At 54.6% G+C, this 21,382-nt stretch overlaps 1 protein-coding gene across 1 annotated transcript; it reads left to right on the top strand.

Annotated features, from left to right (window-relative positions):
* Positions 1 to 1,610: 1,610 nt before the first annotated feature.
* On the top strand, positions 1,611 to 12,724 carry LOC109280194 (zinc finger protein 345). The gene is made up of 5 exons (XM_059725477.1): positions 1,611 to 1,773; positions 2,716 to 2,888; positions 3,323 to 3,449; positions 6,215 to 6,331; positions 7,662 to 12,724. Exons 2-5 carry the CDS (start codon positions 2,883 to 2,885, stop codon positions 9,629 to 9,631), a joined length of 2,220 nt encoding a protein of 739 aa, XP_059581460.1. The 5' UTR covers positions 1,611 to 1,773; positions 2,716 to 2,882; the 3' UTR covers positions 9,632 to 12,724.
* Positions 12,725 to 21,382: the final 8,658 nt, after the last annotated feature.

Raw genomic sequence — 21,382 nt, 5'->3', positions numbered from 1 at the left:
GCGCACGGCCCAGGAAGGCAGCGTGAGCATCTCCTCGCACACCTGAGGTTGGGATGTGCTGCACACTCAGGAGCTCCGCCGTGAGCACGCCTGGCACGAGTCCCCGACGGCATTTCTATACGTGGGTGCGCGCACTGTTGCGCCGGCAGTTGTGAACGCGCCTGACACTGCAGCACGCGCAGGTGCACGCGCAGGGACATGCCTGTCGGTGCGGAGGAGCGCGGCGTGCGCTTGAACGGAAACACGGAGAACACGCTGCAGTTCACACGCGCCCCGCCGGCACGCTGCGTGTGCCACGTGCGTGTCACTGCTGACACACTTGCACGCGCAGCACCGGTCCCAGCGGGTCGGTGCGAGGGCAGGGAACGGACGCTGCTGCAGCGCTGGGTCCTGAGCTCCCGGCCCGGGCAGACCGCGGAGCGGCGTGAGACGAGCACGAGGAGTCGGGCGGGTCCAGGGCTGCTCCGGGCTCGTCTGTCTGCCCCTGACCCGGGTGCGTCGGTGTGGGGGAGGGCGCTCAGCCCAGCCCTGCCCCGGGAGTGCGGCACGACCCGCCGCTGCGGTCAGCGGTGCTCGGGGCGGCCGCGGGAACGGACCGACACACGCGCCCCCGTCGCTCACACACGGCTCTGCCACGGGGGCGGGTGGCCCGGCCTGACACGAGCTGCCGGCTCTCGGCTGCGGACGGAGCAGAGCTCATGTCCCGCCCGCTCGCCGGGACGGGCTTGTGTGCCGGTGCGGGCCCGGACCGCCCCGTGCCCCAGAGCCGGGCGTGCGCCCTACCCGCGTCCTGCCGGGCACCACGGCCGCCCGCCGGACCTCGCACGCGGGCTCCGACTCGCGCCAGGCGGGGACCGTGGCGGCCCCGCGGGGACAAGGCCGGGACCCCGAGGCGGAGCCCTGGCAGGAGGGGCCGCCGACAGCCCCGAGCACGCTCGCACCTCCCGTGGGATCGCAGCTGCCCCGCCACACACACACACACACACACACACACACACACACACACACACACACACACACACACACACACACACACCGGGGCGCTCAGCGTTACCGGCCGAGAAACGTGGTCCCTTTGTGCGGGGCCCCGCGGGCTCCCTTCCAGGTGCTTCCCCCCCCGCCCGTCCCCTCGCGGTGCCCGAGCTCGGTCCCACAGCCCGGGGCGGCCCCGGCCGGGACGAGCGGGCTGCGGCGGACGCGGACCCGGCACCTCCCGCCCCAGCCGCCTCCTTCCTGCGGGCACGGCCCGTCCTCCGAGCGCGGGGGAGGGTCTGTCGCGGAGCAGCCTGGCACACGGCCGCACCCCCCGCCGCAAGCAGCCGTGCCCCGCCCCCGCTCCCGCCTGCAGGGTCGAGGCCGTGCCGGGGGACAGGGCGGGAAGCGCCGGGCGGGGGCGGGGCCCCGAGGGGCGGGGTCGCGGCGATGCGCACGGAGAGAGGGCAGCCGCGGGGCGGGGCTCTGCCCGTTCCTCCAATCGTTGCACGGGCCAGATTTGCATATGCAAATCAGACCCAAGCCCGTCGCTCTGCCATTGGCACCTGGCGGAACGAAGCGAGACCTCGCCCCGCCCCGGCCGCAAAGCATCCTGGGAAGAGTCAGAGGCCCGCCCGGGGAGTCGTAGGAGTACGGCTCGGGCACTGCGGGGGGGGGGGGGTGCGGTGTCTGGTCCGTGGTCCGGTCGGTGCTGCCGCCTTTCCCGCAGGCGCCCCGCGCCCCGCAGACAGCCGGGAACGCCGAGCACGCGTGTGCGGAGAGCGAGAGCCGGCCCCGCCGGTGAGACCCCCCTCCCCCCGGGGAGAGCGCTGGTTGGTGCCGTCTGCACCGCACGTGTCGTGGTGTTCCGTCCCGTCCCCCCCCCCCTCGGGACACATGGACCCGTCCCCGGGTCCCCGTGCGTGTGGCGGACGAGGCGGGGTGCAGCCCCTGGCCCTGCCGCCTCCTGCGGCAGCAGCGCAGGCCCGTGGTGCGGTCCGGCGCAGGCGGGCGGGCGATGGGGAAGTGCCCGGGCCCCAGGATGAGCTGCCTCATGTCCCCAAAGAGGAGCCCCGACATGCCCGGAGCCAGGTCCTTGCCCGCCTGCTCGGTGCGCGAGGTTCACACGGGCTCCCCCACAAAGAGCACAAGTGACCCCTGCAGCTGCAGGTGACGAGACGTGGGAGTCCCCATGACTTCCAGCCGTGCAGGTCCAACCCCCCAGGCCTCCATCTTGCTGCAGCCCCGGGACAGGCAGACCTGGGCGCTGTTGGCACGTGGACGCTTCTCAAGCAGTGCCCCGGGCCGGGCGCGTCCCCAGATCTCTGCCAGAGCTGCTCGGCGGGTCCGTGCTCCGACACGTCCGTGGCTGTTGTTCTCCCGGTGCCCCGGCAGCATTTCACATGTCCGTCCTGTGCATTTCCCTGCTTCCCCCCCTGAAAACGTGGATGTGACGCAGCGCCAGCATCGCAGCGGCTTCTCCCTCGGGAGCGATGTCCCTCCCGGCTCGGACGTGGTGCTGTGATCTCCACCAGAGCTGGGATGGTTCTTGGGGCTCATCTCCAGCCTCGTGCCTGTGGAGGTCTGTTAGCAAGAGCTGTGGGACAATGTGTCTCCCTTCTCCCCGCTCTTCCACACACTGCAGCCTCCAGCTCCCTTCACCCCAGGCCAGTGCAGGAGACGAGCAGGGCTTTCCCCTGCCCCCACCCCAGGGCTCACCTGTGCACTCTCTTCCACCTGCAGGTGCCGGGACCCTGAGCAGAGCGGATCAGCAGCCTCCAGAGGAAGGGCCTGTAAACCTGGAGCCGCAGAGACCCTCCCCAGGGAGACGGGGACAGAGCGGCTCCCTGACGCCTGGGCCGGGCCAGCTGCAGGAGGGGCAGGGCAGGCCGGCGAAGCAGGGGCAGAGCATGGAGGTGAGCAGGGCACTCGCTCCAGGTGGGGGTGGGAGTGCAGCTGGGACAGGGCGCAGGAGGAGCCAGGGGTGCTGTCAAGAGTTTGGGGAGCAGAGAGATCTGAAGAGTGGGACGTCTCTGGTGACAGTTGCAAACCCCCCAGGCTGCATTAGCAGGCGCGCACTCCCGGGTGCAGAGAGCCAGGGATGCTGGCACGGGAAGGCCGGGTCAGAGTCCCTGGAGCTGAGCTCCCTGCCTCTAAATGTGCTGCCTGGGCTGCCTCCAAGGGCCGAGGAAATGGAGCGTGTTGAGCTGGGCTGAGGCCGAGACACAAGCTTCTATGTCCACAGCTGCATCCGTGGCTAAGCTGCAAATACTTGTAGTAGAGCGAGTGCAGACAGGGCTGGGGACAGCTGGGGCAGGAGACACTGATGCTGTAACGCTTGTGCTGGCAGCTCCAGGAGGTGTTCGAGGACGTGGCAATGTATTTCACACGGGAGGAGTGGGAGCTGCTGGAAGAGGAAGACAAGGGGCTTTACCGGGACCAGATGCTGAGCAACTACCAAGCCCTCGTTTCCCTGGGTAAAGCTCTGTTTCTTGCCTTGCCCTGGAGCCATGTGAGCCCTGCAGTGTTGTTGTGTTCTTGTTTTTGAAGTGTCTTCTCCTCATGACCTCCTGATGTCAAGCCTGAACCTACTCTCAATCAATTTGTGGCTGTTGTTCCTTGTTATCCCAGGTGGGGCTCGGGGAGCAGAGCTGCACCTATTTTCCGCTGGTCCCCACTGGTGAGTTCATAGAGGGCCACCAGATCTCCTCTCAGTCTTCTCTTGTGCAGGCTGAATAGATTCAGGCCCTTTAGTCTGTCTTAGTAGGGCCTGCCCTGCTACCCCTTCACCATGCGAGTGGCCCTTCTCTGGACACTCTCAAGGTTAGCCACATCCCTCCTTGAAGTACAGCTCCCAGAACTGGACACAGTACTCCAACTGCAGCCTGACCAGCGCCGCATAGAGGGGAGGATCACCTCCCTGGACCTGCTTGAGATGCAAGATCCCAAGACTCCAAGTTCCCTTTCAGCCACTGTGTTGAGAAGGGTGTTCCTCTGCCTTGACGTCAAAGTGTCCTCCTGTACCTCTGCATCCCCATCCACCGACAAACCTAGGTTGAAACCTCGCCGTAGAACATCAGCCAGCCTGGAAGAGAAATGCACGCTTACCTTTCAGGGAGAGATTTAGCCTGACCCACCCTAGCATGTTTGCTGCGCAGAAGGGCGGACCATGGTTGAGGAATGCAAAGCCAACCAGTAACACCAGCTTCGAAGTCACCGGTTGACCTCTCTGACCAGATGCTGAGGAACTACCAAGCCCTCGTTTCCCTGGGTAAAGCTCTGGTTCTTGCCTTGCCCTGGAGCCATGTGAGCTCTGAAGTGGTGTTGTCTTCTCCCTGGTTTTAACAGTCTCTTGCCTAATTTCTTAATGAGAATGGGGTAACTGTGGCATTCATTCCTACACAGTCAGATGGGTCACTAGTTGGCTGGAGGGCCACACAGAGAGTGGAGGTGGACGGGTCATTATTGACCTGGAGAGATGTGGGCAGTGGGGTCCCCCAGGGCTCAGTCCTCGGACCCGCACTGTTCAACATCTTCATCACCGACTTGGATGGGGGGTGAAAATAATGTTCAAATTCGCGGATGACACTAAGATGTGGAGAGAAGTGGGCACGCTGGAGTAGAGGGACAGCCTTCAACTAGATCTAGACAGGTTACAGGGGTGGGTGGATGAGAATGGGATGGGATTCAACACTGACAAGTGCAAGGTGCTGCACGTAGGGAGGAGGAACCAGCATCATACCTACAAGCTGGGGAACTCCCTTCTCATCAGTGCAGAGGCAGAAAAGGATCTTGGAGTCATTATTGATGCCCAAATGAACATGGGCTGTGAATGTGCTGACACAGTGTGGGAGGCTAACCGTACCTTGTCATGCAAGCACAAATGTATCACGACTAGGGCCAAGGAGGTGATCCTCCCCCTCTACGCGGCACTGGTCAGGCCGCAGTTGGAGTACTGCGTCCAGTTCTGGGCGCCGCACTTCAGGAGGGATGTGGACAGCATGGAGAGGGTCCAGAGGAGGCCACCTGCTTGATCCGGGGGCAGCAGGGCAGACCCTACAAGGAGGGGCGACGGGACCTGAACCTGTTCAGCCTCCACAAGAGAAGGCTGAGACGGGACGTGGTGGCCATCTACAAACTGGTGAAGGGGGACCAACAGACAATGGGAGAGTCCCTGTTCCCCTGAGCACTACCGGGAATAACGAGGAATAACGGCCATAAATTGACTGATAGTAGATTCAGGCTAGACATCAGGAGGCGCTACTTCACTGCCAGGGCGGCTTGGAGCTGGAACCAACTTCCAAGGGAAGTGGTGCTCGCCCCGACCCTGGGGATCTTCAAAAGGAGGCTGGATAATCACCCAGCTGGGGTCGTTTGACCCCAGCATTCATTCCAGCCCATGGCAGGGGGTCGGACTTAATGATCTACTCAGGTCCCTTCCAGCCCTACCAACTATGAAACTGAACATTTGGCCAGTGGCTTAAATCCTTTTGCTCCCCACTGCTCTGTCCATGATCAGCCCTTTCACATTTCACACTCGCATATATTCCTCCTCCATTTGATCCAGCCGCCTTCCCTGGAGTCTTCCTCCTTGATAACGGGATTTCCCTTTGCCTTCTCACCATGATCATATCATTTGCCAGCCATTGTGCCTAAAAATGCACTAACAGCTGTTCCTTGGGCAGTTATTCTGATTTCCTCCCTCTCTTGCCTAGTGTGTCCTGTCCAAACTCATTTCCACTCATTTGCCTGGAATTGCATTGGAGTTTGCTTACTATGCCTATACGTCCACTACCTGGATGAAAAGGACCATCCTCTTCCCCCTGCTATGCCTTCCCTTCCATCCTAAATGTCCATCTTCCCTTGTCCTTCAAGTACTTAGTATAATCCTTGAGTTCATTGGCTCCATTCCCCAAATTTCAGTTGCTTATTTTGCATCCAGTACCAATGGTTAAACTCGGGCCCTCTCAGAGGTCGAGCCACTTCCAGTTTTTGAGGCTCCTAGTATATTAAAAAATGAAATGCCAAAACTCGTGGTATATTTTAAATGTTTTCATTTAACAAATTAACACTGTTAACACAGAAATAATACAATGCAATAATTTGTTATAAATGTTCCTTTTTTATTTAACAAAGTCTAAATTTGAGGCTCTCCATGAATGAGAGGCCTGGGCCAAATGGCCCTTCTGGCCCCACCTGTGATATGCCCTGGTTAAACTCTCTTTATCCACTGCCCAAGCAGGATATCGAGGTCCCACACCTGACTTGATCTGCCGCATCCAGCGAGGACAGGTGGAGCTCTGGGTCCATGGTGGTGAGAACCGTGGGGAAATCTCGAGGTCAGAGGACGTGCTGCCAGGTGAGTTGTGGCTGTCCCCTCCACCCGACTCCCCTCTCACAAATGCGTTGTGCCCAGGGTGAAAGGGAGCCTGGAAACTGCAGACCTGCCCTGTGCTGCCATTTCAGGGTACTGACTTCAAATAGCTTATCCTGTCATGTGTGCAGACGGGTGTTGTTCCAACCCTGAAATTCAAACTGTGGAAACTGTCAGTAGTATTTTTGCCAAAGACCCCCCAAGGATTGACGTGGCCCCTTGCTGATTTAATATCAACTAAATAGTAATAATTACATGTTCCCTCCTGCAATACAACCTGACACATGGCTCCTTTAGACATTAAGGCAGCAGTGTTTGGCGGTGCTGGCCTCGTGTCCTCCACTGGGTGTGGGAGATATTTCTGTGTAATCCTGGGCTCGGGCTGCATGAAGTGTTTGGTAGAATGGGTGGGATTCAGAAGATTTCATGTTGTGATGTTTCCTCTCTGGGGCCCCGAGTGTCACGAAGCCTGAGGCTCAGCCCAGAGTCCGTGTGCGGGTTCGTGCCAAGGCCTTTGTCCCAGTGCAGCTGTCTGTGATGTGGAGGCTGCCTGGGATGCATTAGCAGAGGAAAGCTCCATGGGCTCATTCCCTGCACCAGACATTGCCCCAGAAACAGGTAGGAAGCAGATCACTGCTCTCAATCCTCCACTCCCAGAACATTTCTTGGAGGGATAATGCATGAAACGTGATGGGTTTTGCTACCAAGCAATGTAAAGCAGTGCTCACCACACACTCCTGACTGGTGACAAGCCCCAGAAATGCACCCCGAGGCAGTTCACCCTTGTACCCAGATGCTGCTTTCAGGACTCCCAGAGATCAAGGGCAAGCATTGCAGATGGGTCATGTGGAGCGTGTCAGCCCAGTCAGGTGGAGGCTCAGCACCATCCGCCCCTGGACCCACCAGTGCTGTGGGATACAGCAGCCCTTTGAGAGCCTCATTTTTCCTTTGAGCAGATCCCTCTGGTCTCATCCTCAGCCTGTTAAAACATGAAGCCATTCAGGTACAGTCCAAATGCACATGTCCCACGTGTTTCTTGCAGGAGGGCCCTGGGTGATGGGGCTGAGAGCTGGGCCAGAAACCCTGAGAGTCTGACTTCTAACTCCACTGAGTAGGGAAGCTGAGACTGGCACAGGGACCTGGCACTGCTGCACCCCAATCACTTGGGATTTTGGCAGAAACACCTAGTTTTCTTAAGGAAATACAAGTGCCAAGTCTTGTCCTGCTCTGAGGCCCATCCCAGCAGAAGGAGTAGTAGTGCTTGCCCCTTGGCAGCAGGGCAGGGACTAATCTGGTGTTTCTTCCTCCCATGCAGGACATGCCTGGTTGCTGAGCAGAACTGAGGAGCAGGCTTCTGAGGAAGGGCCTGGAAAGCTGAAGCCACCATGGGTTTCCCTGGGGAGTATGGGTGAGGTGGATTCCCTGAACCCAGGGAAGGACCAGTGGCACAAGGGCCAGGGGATGCCCCCAAAGCAGGAGAATGTAGCAGTGAATGTGGTCCCATCTCTAGTTGGGCATTGGAGTGAAGAAGGCAAAGAAGCCAGAAACAGCCCGAGGTGCAGGGAAGAATTTGTGGTGCTGAGACACCTGAAGAGGCCGAAAGGAAAGGTCCCCTGGAGAAAGACACTGCATGCAAACCAAGGCAGTATGGGGGGTCTCAGAGGGAAGCACGAGCCCACCACCAAGCGCAGGGGGAGAGCCCACTCCTGCCCTGAGTGCAGGAAAAATTTTAGCTGCCCTTCGCTCCTGGCTCTGCACAAGATAAAGCATGCTGGGAATAAGCCCCATGTACGTGCCACATGTGGGAAGAGCTTGACCAGCCTCTCTGTGCAGAGGAGGCAGCTGCCACACTCCTGCACAAGGTGTGGGAAGAGCTTCAGGCAGCCCTCCAGCCTGGCCAGGCACAGGTGCATGCACACAAGGGAGAAGCGTTATCCTTGCTCTGTGTGCGGGAAGAGCTTTATGTCCTCGTCAAAGCTGTCTCAACACCAGCTCATCCACACAGGGGAGAAGCCACATCAGTGCTCTGTGTGTGGGAAGAGCTTCACCCAATCCTGCAACCTGAGCAGGCACCAGCGCATCCACACAGGAGAGAAGTCACATCAGTGCTCTGAGTGTGGGAAGAGCTTCACCCATTATGCCAAACTGGACCAGCACCAGGACATCTGCACAGGGGAAAAGCCACATCGCTGCTCTGTGTGCGCGAAGAGTTTCACCTGGTCCTCTGACCTGGTTCGGCATCAGCTGATTCACACAGGGGAGAAGCCACATCAGTGCTCAGTGTGTGGGAAGAGCTTCACCCAGTCCTCCTCCCTGACCAAGCACCAGCGCATCCACACGGGGGAGAAGCCACATCAGTGTTCTGTGTGTGGGAAGAGTTTCACCTACTCTGTCTACCTGGTCCGGCATCAGCTGATACACACAGGGGAGAAGCCATATCAGTGCTCTGAGTGTGGGAAGAGCTTCACCCAATACACCCACCTGACCACGCACCAGCGCATCCACACAGGGGAGAATCCACATCAGTGCTCTGTGTGTGGGAAGAATTTCACCTGGTCCTGTGACCTGATCCAGCATCAGCTGATACACACGGGGGAGAAGCCACATCAGTGCTCTGTATGTGGGAAGAGTTTCACCTGGTCCTCTGCCCTTGTCCGGCATCAGCTGATCCACACTGGGGAGAAGCCACATCAGTGCTCTCAGTGTGGGAAGAATTTCACCTGGTCCTGTGACCTGGTCCGGCATCAGCTGATCCACACAGGGGAGAAGCCACATCAGTGCTCTGTGTGTGGGAAGAGCTTCACCCTGTCCTCTACCCTGACCGTGCACCTGCGCATCCACACAGGGGAGAAGCCACATGAGTGCTCTGAGTGTGGCAAGAGCTTCAATTATTCCTCGGAGCTGGCCAGGCACAAGCGCATCCACACGGGAGAGAAGCCATATCAGTGCTCTGAGTGTGGGAAGAGATTCACTTTCTCCTCTGGCCTGACCCAACACCAGCGCATCCACACAGGGGAGAAGCCACATCAGTGCTCTGAGTGTGGGAAGAGCTTCATTTATTCCTCCGACCTGGCCAAGCACAAACGCATCCACACAGGAGAGAAGCCGTATCAGTGCTCTGAGTGTGGGAAGAGCTTCATTTATTCCTCCCACCTGGCCCAGCACAAGCGCAGCCACACAGGGGAGAAGCCATATCAGTGCTCTGTGTGTGGGAAGAGCTTTGCCCGATCCTCCGGCCTGGCTCAGCACCAACGCATCCACAAAGGAGAGAAACCACATCATTGATCTTAGTGTAGGAAGAGCTTCACCTACTCCTCGAGGTTATACCAAACACCAGTGTATCTACACAAGGGAGAAACTACATGGGTGCCCTGAGTATTGGAAAAGCTTCACCCATCTCTCCAATCCCATCCTGGATTCAGCACATCCAAACCCAGAAGCATCCCTAATTCTGCCACCAGTGCAGGAAGGGCATGGAGATGTCTGCCTGCTCAGCATCCACCAGTGGTGCATTCAGACAAGCACCCACATGCTGCTGGACTGCAGAAAGATTTTGCTCAGGCTGTGTCCCTTGTAGGGAACAATGGGAGTCCAGAGCCCAGGGGCTGGCCCACAAGGATTGATTTTGGGTAGGGGCTAAGGAGAAACACCTCAGGTAGAAGTCAGCCCCCATGCGGGGCAAGGAGAAGAGGAGATGATCTTGCATCAGCCTTGGAGCCTGTGCATTCCCCATCCTTCTTTAAAAGAAAATAGTTCTCCCAGGGGAAGAAGTGCCTTAACGGTAGGGTGCCCTCCCCAAGACAGCTGGCGTGAAATGAAACCCAGGGACTTTCCTTGGCTGCCTCCCAGCTTTCTCCTTCCTCCTGGTCCAGGGCTTCTGGCATATGAGCCCCTGACTTGGAGGGAGGAGTGCATTTATGGCTGGGCAGCATTCCCTACCCTCCTCCCTGACCTCGCCTTTCCTCACCCCCACATCACCCCTCTCCCAGTGCTGCCCATGCCCAGTGGGGTCTGCCAGGAGCTGCTACTGCCACCCCCTGAGCTGTTTGTTAGACCCCGACTCTGTGAGATGCCCAAAACTAGGGAGGCAGTGGATCAATGCACAAATTGCTTGTCAACTGCTTTATTCCAAGTGGAGACAGCTTTGGGCCAGCTTCAATAAACAGGGGAGCTGCAGTGAATATGATTTTGTTTCATATTTATATACCTTGGTTGATGCTCATTAACATTTACCCCACTGTTGTCTCTCCTTTGCTCCACCCTTAGTCCTTCCCACCTTAAGCTCCACCTTTGTTTACGGCTTACTTTATTAGAATGCAGTTGCCTTTGCATGTCACTCATTTACATGTCTTTTTGCTATGAGCGCATGCCTAAAACCCTGACCTCTGCTTCTGTCCATTACTTGAAGTTTCCTGCTGATGTCTTCACCATCTCCAAGGTCTTGCTTGTGCTTTATCTCCTCATGATAGCTAGAGGTCTACATCTTGTTTCTTGTACACAGTGAGCTATATATCGTACAACAGTACTCTATTGTGCAGAAAATGCTTGCCTAAGTGTCTTGCAGTGTTACTTTTAACATACCATTCTGCCTTCTGGTCAGCAGCTCTGCTAAGCCACAGGTTATTGTCTTTTATTCAGCTGCAAATCCAATGCTCCCCAAGATCCCAAATACTGTCACACCGACACTCTTCCCTGCCCTCCCTCCCTCCCTCCCTTCCTTGCATTCTCTCTTGACATCCCTGCTAGCAAAGCTCCTGGACTGAACATGGTAGCTTTTGGTTGGTCCTCTGCAGAGCTGTGCCATGGGAACCCTCTGCAGAGCTGTGGCGTGGGAACCCGCAACCCTTTCCAGGACAGATCTCTCTGTGACTTCCCAGACCCTTCTCTTTCAGAGGATTCGCTGTTCCACAGAGCCTGTTGCTAAGCCTCAGGGGCAGGAGTTGGTCCCACTCAAGGCATCACTCCCCTGTCCCACTGTGCAGCCGTACCCTGCCATCTTGAATGAACCCTGGGCAGGAGGCAGTAGAGTCCCTTACGTGAGTGCAGTGCCGTAGGAGGGGTGAAGGCGGTGCAGCTGGTGGCAGGTCCTCCCTCCCCTCTGGAAATATAAAAATATTCTCCTGGTGAAATGCAGCACATTGTAATCTCCCACTCAGAATACTGGTGCTTTCCTGAAAGTGCCACAGCCATTTGACTGCATGAAGATCCTCGGGACGTATAGTGCTGCACAGCTGCCCACAGGACCCTGCATGCCCCAGGGGACTGGCCCCTGGCAGGGAGTCTGGCCTTACCACTGCTCCCCCCCGGGAGCGAGGATGGTAGCTGGGCTGCACTCTGGGGCTCCTGCTGAGATAGTTGCCTCCGGCTGCCCCCAAGTCGGGCAAGGGCAAGAGACCCCTGTGACATCCAGAACCAGAGGCATTAATAAGCAATAAATATGTGCTTCTTGGAGGCATTTGGTGTTTTGCCTAATAGGCAATATTAGTTAATATAAAGCTTGTAAATTTGTAACCCACAAATGTAACTTGTCTGTCATAAGTTTAACCAAAATGATAAAACTAACTGTTAGGATTAATCATGAAACTGACTGGGCCCCAAGGGCAAAGCTGTAGCTGCAAGATTAGCTGACCTAATGGTTTATGCTCAGGGTTCAGCCTTGACGATAATAACTGGATCCAACTGCCTGGCTCACCCAACACATTCCAGGAAACCACATCCCAAGAAAGCATATTCAAATGAAACCAAAAGGTTTTGGGCTTAGGCGGAGTAATGTCAATTTCAAACCAAAAGGTGCTGCATTGTAATTTGCTTGTTGGATAAACCTGGGTCTGGGTAGTAACCTTTTATGATAATTTTTAACACCTTTCATTCCCATTGGGTAACAGCTATAGGGCAAGATTGTGAGTGGCTCTAAAGCCATCAGATTAGCATAAAACTGGGTACAAAAAGCATGTGCATCAGGTGACCAGCAGGAAGGAGGGAGCAGAATGGTCATTGCTGTTTCAGCCCGGATGCCAGACTCCCGGTGTGAGTGAGGATTGGATCCTAATCAAGGGACTTTCCCCCGTAATCCCTCCGACAGCATCAATCGGGGACACCTGACTTTGCTGGAATCACTTGGGCGCACCTGGCATCGAGAGACTATCGATAAGTTGCCAACCCATGTCTGTCTATTTGTTGTTTTGAGCAGCCCGGTAGTTGATACCCTCGCAGTGCCCAGTTGGCCTGCTACACATTGATCCATCTATCTGTTGTTATTATCTGTTGTCATTATTTACTATTAGCTCTTAAATACTGTATTATCTGCTTATCACATTTATCTTTCTGTTAACCACTGTATATGTAAGCGATAATAAATTTGCCTTTGCCTTCTCCCAACTTTGCCTCCTCGATCCGAAACTGAACCGAACAGCCCAGTGACTGATACCCTCACAGCACCCAGTTCACCTGCGATAGAATTGATACATTCACAGCCCTGTGACAGACCCTATGCCTAGATGCTGGGGGCAGAGGTCAGAGACGAGAGCCCAGATAGCACAGGCTTTGCACCAGAGGCAGTTCCCTGGGACAGGAGCAGGACATGAGAGCTCTGAGCTGGCCCTGGCAATGAGTGGAGGCAGCAGTGGGGAGCTAAGCTTTTGGCAGAGGGGCTGGGGTTGGGCATGGGGAGGTTGCTGAAGGGCCTGGTGTTGCTGCCCCTGCCCAAGAATGCCCTTGCCAGCTCCCCTGTAGGCAAAGAGCAGGAGGGTGCTGAGGGCTGCAGGGCACAGGGAGATGAGGGCAAGAAGAGTGGTGCAGTGACTAAGGGAAGTGCTCCCCTCTTTCACCCTATGGATGGCAGATCCCTTCTCGGAGGTACATCCTGGCTGTTTTCTGCTCTGTGCTCTCCCTCCTTGAGTCCTTCCTGACCCTGCTCTTTCCTCTGGGACATCATCTGTGTGACGGTGGGTCCCAGTCTTTGGTACCAGCAGTGGTATGCAGAGGTGGCAGTGCGGAGCCTGCACGGGGGGGGAGGCGGCATTGGCAGCACGGAGCTGGGCTGGTCAGTTTGCAGGTGTGAGAGAGGCTAGGGGTGTGGGGACCTCCAACATTCCCCCCCATGACAAGCTGCCCCGGTACACAATGGCAGCAGCAACAGGCAGGGGCCCTCAGGGCACCCGTGCCTGGTGCAGGTGCCTAGCAGGCCATGGCTCCTACCTCCATTGCAAGTTGCAATGGTGAAGGTGAGAACAAGATGCCCACATGAACACACAGCCCGAACGTTTCCTATTGCGCCTTGCCTAGTCCAGGATATTTAAAAAGAAAGGCTTCATACCAATGCCCCTCCCCAAATCTCCTCATCTTTAGATAAGGTCAGTGTGTTGCTGAGCTTTTCTCCATCCTGGGCAGGGCGGGCCTTTCCCTTCCACAAAGACATGCAGAGTTGCTGATGAGATCAGCTGACATCAGTTGGGGGGTGTCTGTGTGTGCAATCAATGCAAACAAATAAACTCTGGGGCTTGTTGCTCCACAGATCTTTGCTCCCGGGCAAGCTGTTTGAAGGTGTGCCCTGGAGCAAAAACCTCTGTGGTATATTGCTTCAGAGTTTATTTGTGCACAGCAAATTGAGTGCAGCCTCAGCTGGCAGCAGTCCAATTCTGCTCCGTCTGAGGTGGGAAATGTGTCCCACAGCAGCTAGACGGGGCTGTGTCTGGGCAGTGAGCGTTTGTATCGCAGGTCAGCCACTCTCCCAGGGCACTGACTCAGACCCTCCCTGTAGTGTGTGACCTGGAACTGACCGATGATGACAGGACAGGCCCCACTGCCCCTGCCCAGCCAGCACTGGGAGGGCACAGCTGAGCACAGCAGTGTGTACCAGCCTCAGACACTGCACAGCAGCTTAAGGAGGGTGAGGGTCCTTGTAGTCTCCCATGATCCTCGCAGGGCTACTTCTCAAAGTGTTGTTGGTGCCCACATGGACAAGGAGCATGGGGTAGTGGTCACTAGGGCGGACCAGTTTAGGGAATCTTTCCATAACGTCTCTAATCCTGGCTGTTGGAAAGCAGCAGAGCTCTTGAGCAAAAGGATCTGGATGGCAAATGGCACCCTCTGTGCCCCACAGCAGGGAGTCTCCCACCCTCCTATCACCCTATCAGTCTCCCACCCTCTGATCACTCTACATTGTTTCCTTGGTGGGGTTCATAGATTTCATAGATTTTATAGACATTAGGGCCGGAAGGGACCTCAGAAGATCATCGAGTCCAGCCCCCTGCCCAAAGGGCAGGAAGTCAGCTGGAGTCATAGGATCCCAGCAAGATAAGCATCCAGTTTCGTCTTGAAGGTGTTCAACGTAGGCGCTTGAACCACCTTCGGTGGCAGGTGGTTCCAGACCTTGGGGGCTCGGACAGTAAAGAAATTCTTCCTTATGTCCAGCCTGAAATGATCTTGTAGTAGTTTGTGACCATTCAACCTCATCATCCCTTGGGGCGCTCTGGTGAACAAATGTTCCCCCAGATACTGGTGGTCACCCCTGATAAACTTGTAGGTGGCCATCAGATCACCCCTGAGCCTATGCTTTTCCAGGCTAAAGAGCCCCAGGGCTCTCAGCCTGTCATCGTAAGGTCTGCTTCCTCCCACGAGATGTCTGGGTAATTGAAGTCACCCATGACAACCATGGTCCTGGAGCAAGCTGCCTCAGCCAGTTCCTGGGCAAACTCCTGGTCAAGCTCAGGACTTTGGGTGGGAGGTCTGTAATAGACTCCCACTATTGTGTCCCCTGTGCTGTGTTCCCCATGGATTTTAACCCAGAGGGTCTCCAGCCGTCCACCCTGGTTGCCAATATTGGCTTGCAGGGACGTGTAGCTTTCCTTAACATAGAGAGCTACACCCCCGCCCCTTTTATCTACACGATCCCTCCTGTACAGGGTATAGCCATCTATACCCATGGTCCAGTCATGGGTGGAGTCCCACCAGGTCTCTGTTATCCCTATGACATCATAATTGTTTGCACTGAGCAGGAGGATGAGCTCCTCCTGGTTATTCCCCAAGCTCCTGGCAAAAGTGTTCCTAGGGTTGGTTGTTCCTGCTCAGATGCATCATCCGTCGATGGTGTGAGGGCTTCGTAGCTGGTGTGCAGGTTTATTGGGGGGCAATTTATGCACGTTGTGGCTTTAGTCATCACATGACCAGTGTCCACCCATTGGGGCACCTTGTTGAGGCCCGCTCTTCAGCCCAACGTTCTTCTCCAGGTGCAGCGCCCGGCAGTAAGCATCAATTTCTGCCTCGTGTTCCCTGATGAATCACAGCCTGTGCACCTCCTCTTGTAGCTCCTTCACCCAGCCCTCCAGGGTCTCCACTACCTGCACATCCAACAAGTAGGAGTGCCCGTGCCTCTGATCTCAGCAGACGTGCCAGGTATCCCCCAGAGGCTGGAGTCCAGGGCTCCATCTGTGACCCTGGTCACATGGCTGCCTGGGTGTTTGTGTAAGTAGGAGACCAGGCGGGTGTTAGTGCCTCCATGTGGGCCTCACCAGCTGTTCCTGCTGCTGCTGTGGTTTAAGAGGCAGGCTCAAACAGCTGTCTGTAGGAGGATCCTCTATTTACCTGGCTTCCCCAGGGTTCCTCCGTGGAGCAGGGGAGGGTTGGTCCCTTGTTCCCTTTACCTAATGTTCAATGCCGGACTGCTTTCCTGAGAGTGGGGTGGGCTTTGGTTGCCAGGGGTGTGCTGTGAAGTGCTGTGCTGTGTTGTGCTGTGCATTGGGCAGCTGGGGGCCAACTCAGGACTGAGTGCTCATTGGTAGCCCCTTCATGTCCCCACTATGCAAACTCCCATGCAAACTCATGTGCCAGCCCAAGCTGAGGGAGTAGTAGATATGCTGGAGGGTAGTGCTAGGGTTCAGAGTGACCTAGACAAATTGGAGGATTGAGACAATTTTGACAAATTGGAGGATTGGGCAGACCCTACGAGGAGAGGCTACGGGACCTGAACCTGTTCAGCCTGCAGAAGTGAAGGCTGAGACGGGACCTGGTGGCCATCTATAAACTTACTAGGGGGAACCAGTGAGGAATGGGAGAGACCTTGTTCCCCCGAGCAAGTCCCAGAGTAACAAGAAATAAAGGCCAGAAGCTGTTAGAGAGTAGGTTCAGACGAGACATCAGGAGGCACTACTTCACAGTCAGGGCGGCTAGGATTTGGAACCAACTTCCAAGGGAAGTGGTGCTGGCTCCTACCCTGGGGTCTTTAAGAGGAGGCTTGATGATTACCTAGCTGGGGTCATTTGAGCCCAGTTTTCTCTCCTGCCCAGGGCAGGGGGTTGGACTAGAAGGTCTGCAAGGTCCCTTCTCACCCTACTTCCGTGAATCTATGAAAAAAGCAATCTCATGAGGTTCAACATTGACAAGTGTGAAGTCCTGCACCTAGGACAGAGCAATCCCATGCACCAGGACAGGCTGGGGGTAACTGGCTGGGCAGCTGCTCTGCAGAAAAGGACCTGGGGGGACAGGGGACAAGAAGCTGAACCAGAGCTAGCAGTGTGCCCTTGTTGCAAAGAAGGGCAATGGCATCCAAGGCTGCATTGGTAGGTGTGTTGCTAGTAGGTCAGGGGTAGTGATTCACAAGTACGCGTAGTAACAAGACAAGCAATGACATGCAAAAGCAATTCATGCTGGAAACTTATCAGCAGTTCCCTCTGATGCCTGATACGCAGCAAGCTTCTTTTTCTACAAAGTTCGGCGAAGTCAGGTGTCCCTGAACATCACTGTCCGAAGGGTACCGGGAAGGACCTTGGAATGCAGTCTTTGGGCTCCTCGAGGTCCACTGGCCTACTGATCCAGGCAACAGCTAACTAATCCTTTTCACAGTGCTGTATCTTCCTTCTGAATGGTTTCCAGATATTCCAGCTAACTTATAGCTTCTGAATGATTCTGATAACGTACAACCACTCAGATTCCTTTTACTTCAACTGTCCTTAGACTGACCAATAGCAGTACAAGCCTTGCATTCCTTTAATAAGGTAATTTTAACTACACCACAGGGCCTTACTTCTTCAAGCCTTTGAGAAATTTACTAGGCCTTACTTGACACAAGGCCTCACTACATCTTAGATTTTAATTACGCTTTTAGCAACAACATATAGCTTAATATCTAAACAAATGTGGAAAAACACTTAGTCTAATTTTCATAGAGCCTTTAGCAAGCACAAACATAATTTCAGCTGTCACACTCCACCCCTTGCTTGCTGAAGCACTATGATGGCTACAATTTAAATGCTAAAGCTACATGCGCTACATCAGGGAAATGGGAAGGGATTTATAAATTTAACTTGCATAGCATGAACAGATTGCCACTAGGGCAATACAGAATACTATGATGCTTAAGATGGTTAGCCACATAGTTGAGTTGACACTTGGTGTCACACAAATAGTACACATTACATCATACTATTTACATGGCTCGGGCATGTTGACAGCTAGACTGATGATTTGCCCACCTTCTCGAGCAAAGAGAGCTAACTGAGTGCCTTGCCGAGCCTTTGCCTCAAGGCTTTGCAACGTATTTTTTACTTCATTTTTGTTTTCTAACTGTGGCATGTCTACATCTGATACCTATTAAGTGGGTATCGTAAAGTTGAGAGGTACAGTTTCAGAGGAAGTTTCTGGCTATTTTAGAGTAATAGTAGGGTAACTTAATTGCAGTAGAGCAACGGCTCCACTTTTAGCTCTTGAGCAACATGAATTGTGCAAAGTTTAGGTGGTACCATTTTTATGCAGGAAACGACTTGTTTTTTTTAACAAACACATTGCCCTATTGTTATATATGACACATTAGGTAACTCATATACGCAGGTTACGTTAGTTGGGCTGAGAGGCTAGCTTCTCTATAGGGTTTTTAATTTAATTAAGGTGCTACTAATTTGAACTAAGGGGGACTGTGCTACATACTGAGGGCCATCGGGGGTAACTATTTTCCATATGGAGCGATGCAGATTCCAGTCTCACAAGCATCTCCCTCCTAGCTCCGTGTTTAGCAAGTAAGGAGTGGTTCTGCTTTCCTCTTTTACTTTCTGCAGTAGGAATGGACATTTTCTTTTATTACAGTCTTCTCAAGTGGTAATCTAGGTACTTTGATAGGGGTCTCTCCCTTAAATGTTGCAGGCATTTCATGATTTTCTAAGCCAGGGGGCTATTCTCTATTTTGAATGTTGTTTATTATCTGGGAAAAATGTATATTCAATGATAATTGAACTTGCACACAAGCAGTACTCTAAGTTTGAATTTTGTCTGCTTTAAAAGCAGCATCTATCATGACTTGGGCAAGATGGGATGTCTCTAATCTTACATCAGTTAGCAATTTGTCAGCGTGCTCTACCTTTTTTTGTTGAGCATGCCTCCCCTAGTGAGCAGCCCTACCGCCTGTCAGAGATTGGCTACTCCTTCAGTGTTTTTCTGGGATGTATCCAAGTTTTACACATTCATAGCAGAGTTAAGTCCATTTTAAAGATAACCTGGAGTATCTCTTTGTCTGTGGGACTTAAGTGCACTTATGGAGGTAGGCTTCGGCTTCCTGGACCACGACCCGCACATCACGACGAGGGACATGCTCAGCTGGGGTGGGCTTCAACTGTCCCCCAAAGGTAAGCGTGTGTTTTCTTCTAGGTTGGCGGATCTCCTCCGGCGGGCTTTAAACTAGGCTCGACGGGGGGAGGGGAGCACGAGGGCAGGGGAAGCTGTGGACCACCAAACCATGTGGCACCCACAAGGACAGCCCAGCCTGAAGAAGGAGAACATTGGGAACCTGAAAGCCATGGGGAGGCCAGCACAACAGAACAGGTAAGGAACAAGAAGGTAAGAAACAATGGGCCCCATGGGACTGGGAGCGGGGGGGCAGCAAAGGCGCCAGTCGCAGGGCTCAACTGCCTATATACTAATGCTAGGAGCATGGGGAACAAGCAGGATGAACTAGCGCTCCTGCTTGCACTAAACACCTATGACTTAGTGGGGCTAACAGAGACCTGGTGGGATTCATCCCATGACTGGGCGGTACATATTGAGGGCTATAGATTGTATAGAAAGGACAGGTCGGGGAAGAAAGGGGGGGGGGGTTGCACTTTATGTCAGTGAGCAATATACATCAACCCTCATCAAGACAGAATCCGAGGCTGAGGAAGTAGAAGGATTGTGGGTTAGGCTACATGGGGGGCAAGGAGAAAAGGATTTGGAGGTAGGGGTCTGTTACAGACCCCCACACCAAGGGGAAGAAATAGATGCGGGGCTCCTGAGGCAACTCTCGGAGACCATAAAAGCTAAAGAGGCGGTAGTCATGGGGGACCTAAACTACCCGGACATCTGCTGGGAGACGCAGACAGCAAGGTCCCATCGCTCACGCAGGTTTCTAACCTGTGTACAGGACCTCCACCTGACACAGGAGGTGTATGGTCCCACTAGGGGGAATGCCATACTGGATCTGGTATTGGCAACGGGAGATGACATGATAGGGGACCTCCAGATAGGTAGCTATCTGGGAGACAGTGATCACCTTATGATAGAATTCAACATAAGACGGCGAGTGGGTAAGGTAACTAGTAGGGTGAAAGTGCTAGACTTTAGGAAAGCTGATCTCATTGCACTCAGGCGATTAGTCAAGGAAGCACTGCAGAGTAGGAGTTTTGATGGGATGGGTGCCCAAGAAGGGTGGCTGTGCCTAAAGGAAACGATCCTTTGGGCACAAAGCAAGACGATCCCCGAGCGAGGCAAAAGAGGGAAAGGGGCCAGGAGGCTTCCATGGCTGACCTGAGAAATCCAGGGCAGCCTAAGGGCCAAAAGGGGAGCACATAAAAAGTGGAAACAGGGTGAGATCACTAAAGATGAATATACCTCCTCTGCTCGTGCTTGTAGGGAGGCAGTTAGGCGGCCCAAAGCTACCATGGAGCTGAGGATGGCAACCCAAGTAAAGGACAACAAGAAATTGATTTTTAGATACATAGGGAGTAAAAGGAAGGCCCAGGGAGGAATAGGACCCCTGCTAAATGGGCAGAAGCAATTGGTGACAGATAGGGGGGACAAGGCTGAACTCCTCAACGAGTCTTTGCCTCAGTGTTCCTAAGCGAGGGGCACGACAAGTCTCTCACTGGGGTTGTAGAGAGGCAGCAGCAAGGCGCCAGACTTCCATGCGTAGATCCTGAGGTGGTGCAGAGTCACTTGGAAGAACTGGATGCCTTTAAGTCGGCAGGCCCGGATGGGCTCCATCCGAGGGTGCTGAAGGCACTGGCCGACGTCATTGCAGAGCCACTGGTGGGAATATTCGAATGCTCGTGGTGCACAGGCCATGTCCCGGAGGACTGGAAAAGGGCTAACGTGGTCCCCATTTTCAAAAAGGGGAGGAAGGAGGACCCGGGCAACTATAGGCCGGTCAGTCTCACCTCCATCCTTGGTAAAGTATTTGAAAAAATTATCAAGGCTCACATTTGTGAGAGCCCGGCAGGACAAATTATGCTGAGGGGAAACCAGCATGGGTTTGTGGCGGGCAGATAGTGCCTGACCAACCTAGTCTCTTTCTATGACCAGGTTACGAAACGCCTGGACACAGGAGGAGGGGTGGATGTCGTATACCTGGACTTCAGGAAGGCCTTCGATACGGTATACCACCCCTTACTGGTGAACAAATTAAGAGGCTGTGATGTGGATGACTGCACAGTCCAGTGGGTGGCGAATTGGCTAGAGGGTCGCACCCAAAGAGTCGTGGTAGATGGGTCGGTCTCGACCTGGAAGGGTGTGGGCAGTGGGGTCCCGCAGGGTTCGGTCCTTGGACCGATACTCTTTAATGTCTTCATCAGCGACTTGGACGTGGGAGTGAAATGTACTCTGTCCAAGTTTGCAGATGACACAAAGCTATGGGGAGAAGTGGACACGCCGGAGGGCAGGGAACAGCTGCAGGCAGACCTGGATAGGCTGGACAAGTGGGCAGAAAACAACAGGATGCAGTTCAACAAGGAGAAATGCAAAGTGCTGCACCTAGGGAGGAAAAATGTCCAGCACACCTACAGCCTAGGGAATGACCTG

Source organism: Alligator mississippiensis, chromosome 1 (assembly GCF_030867095.1).
Source record: "Alligator mississippiensis isolate rAllMis1 chromosome 1, rAllMis1, whole genome shotgun sequence".
Taxonomy (NCBI): domain Eukaryota; kingdom Metazoa; phylum Chordata; order Crocodylia; family Alligatoridae; genus Alligator; species Alligator mississippiensis.
This window is presented reverse-complemented; position numbering and strand designations above follow the sequence as displayed.

What these genes read in the sequence shown, in the direction of transcription:
- LOC109280194 (XM_059725477.1), top strand. An exon ending in CCAAGCCCTCGTTTCCCTGG is followed by an intron (nt 3,450 to 6,214) that starts GTAAAGCTCTGT and finishes CTGCCCAAGCAG; the next exon opens with GATATCGAGGTCCCACACCT. An exon ending in GTCAGAGGACGTGCTGCCAG is followed by an intron (nt 6,332 to 7,661) that starts GTGAGTTGTGGC and finishes CCTCCCATGCAG; the next exon opens with GACATGCCTGGTTGCTGAGC.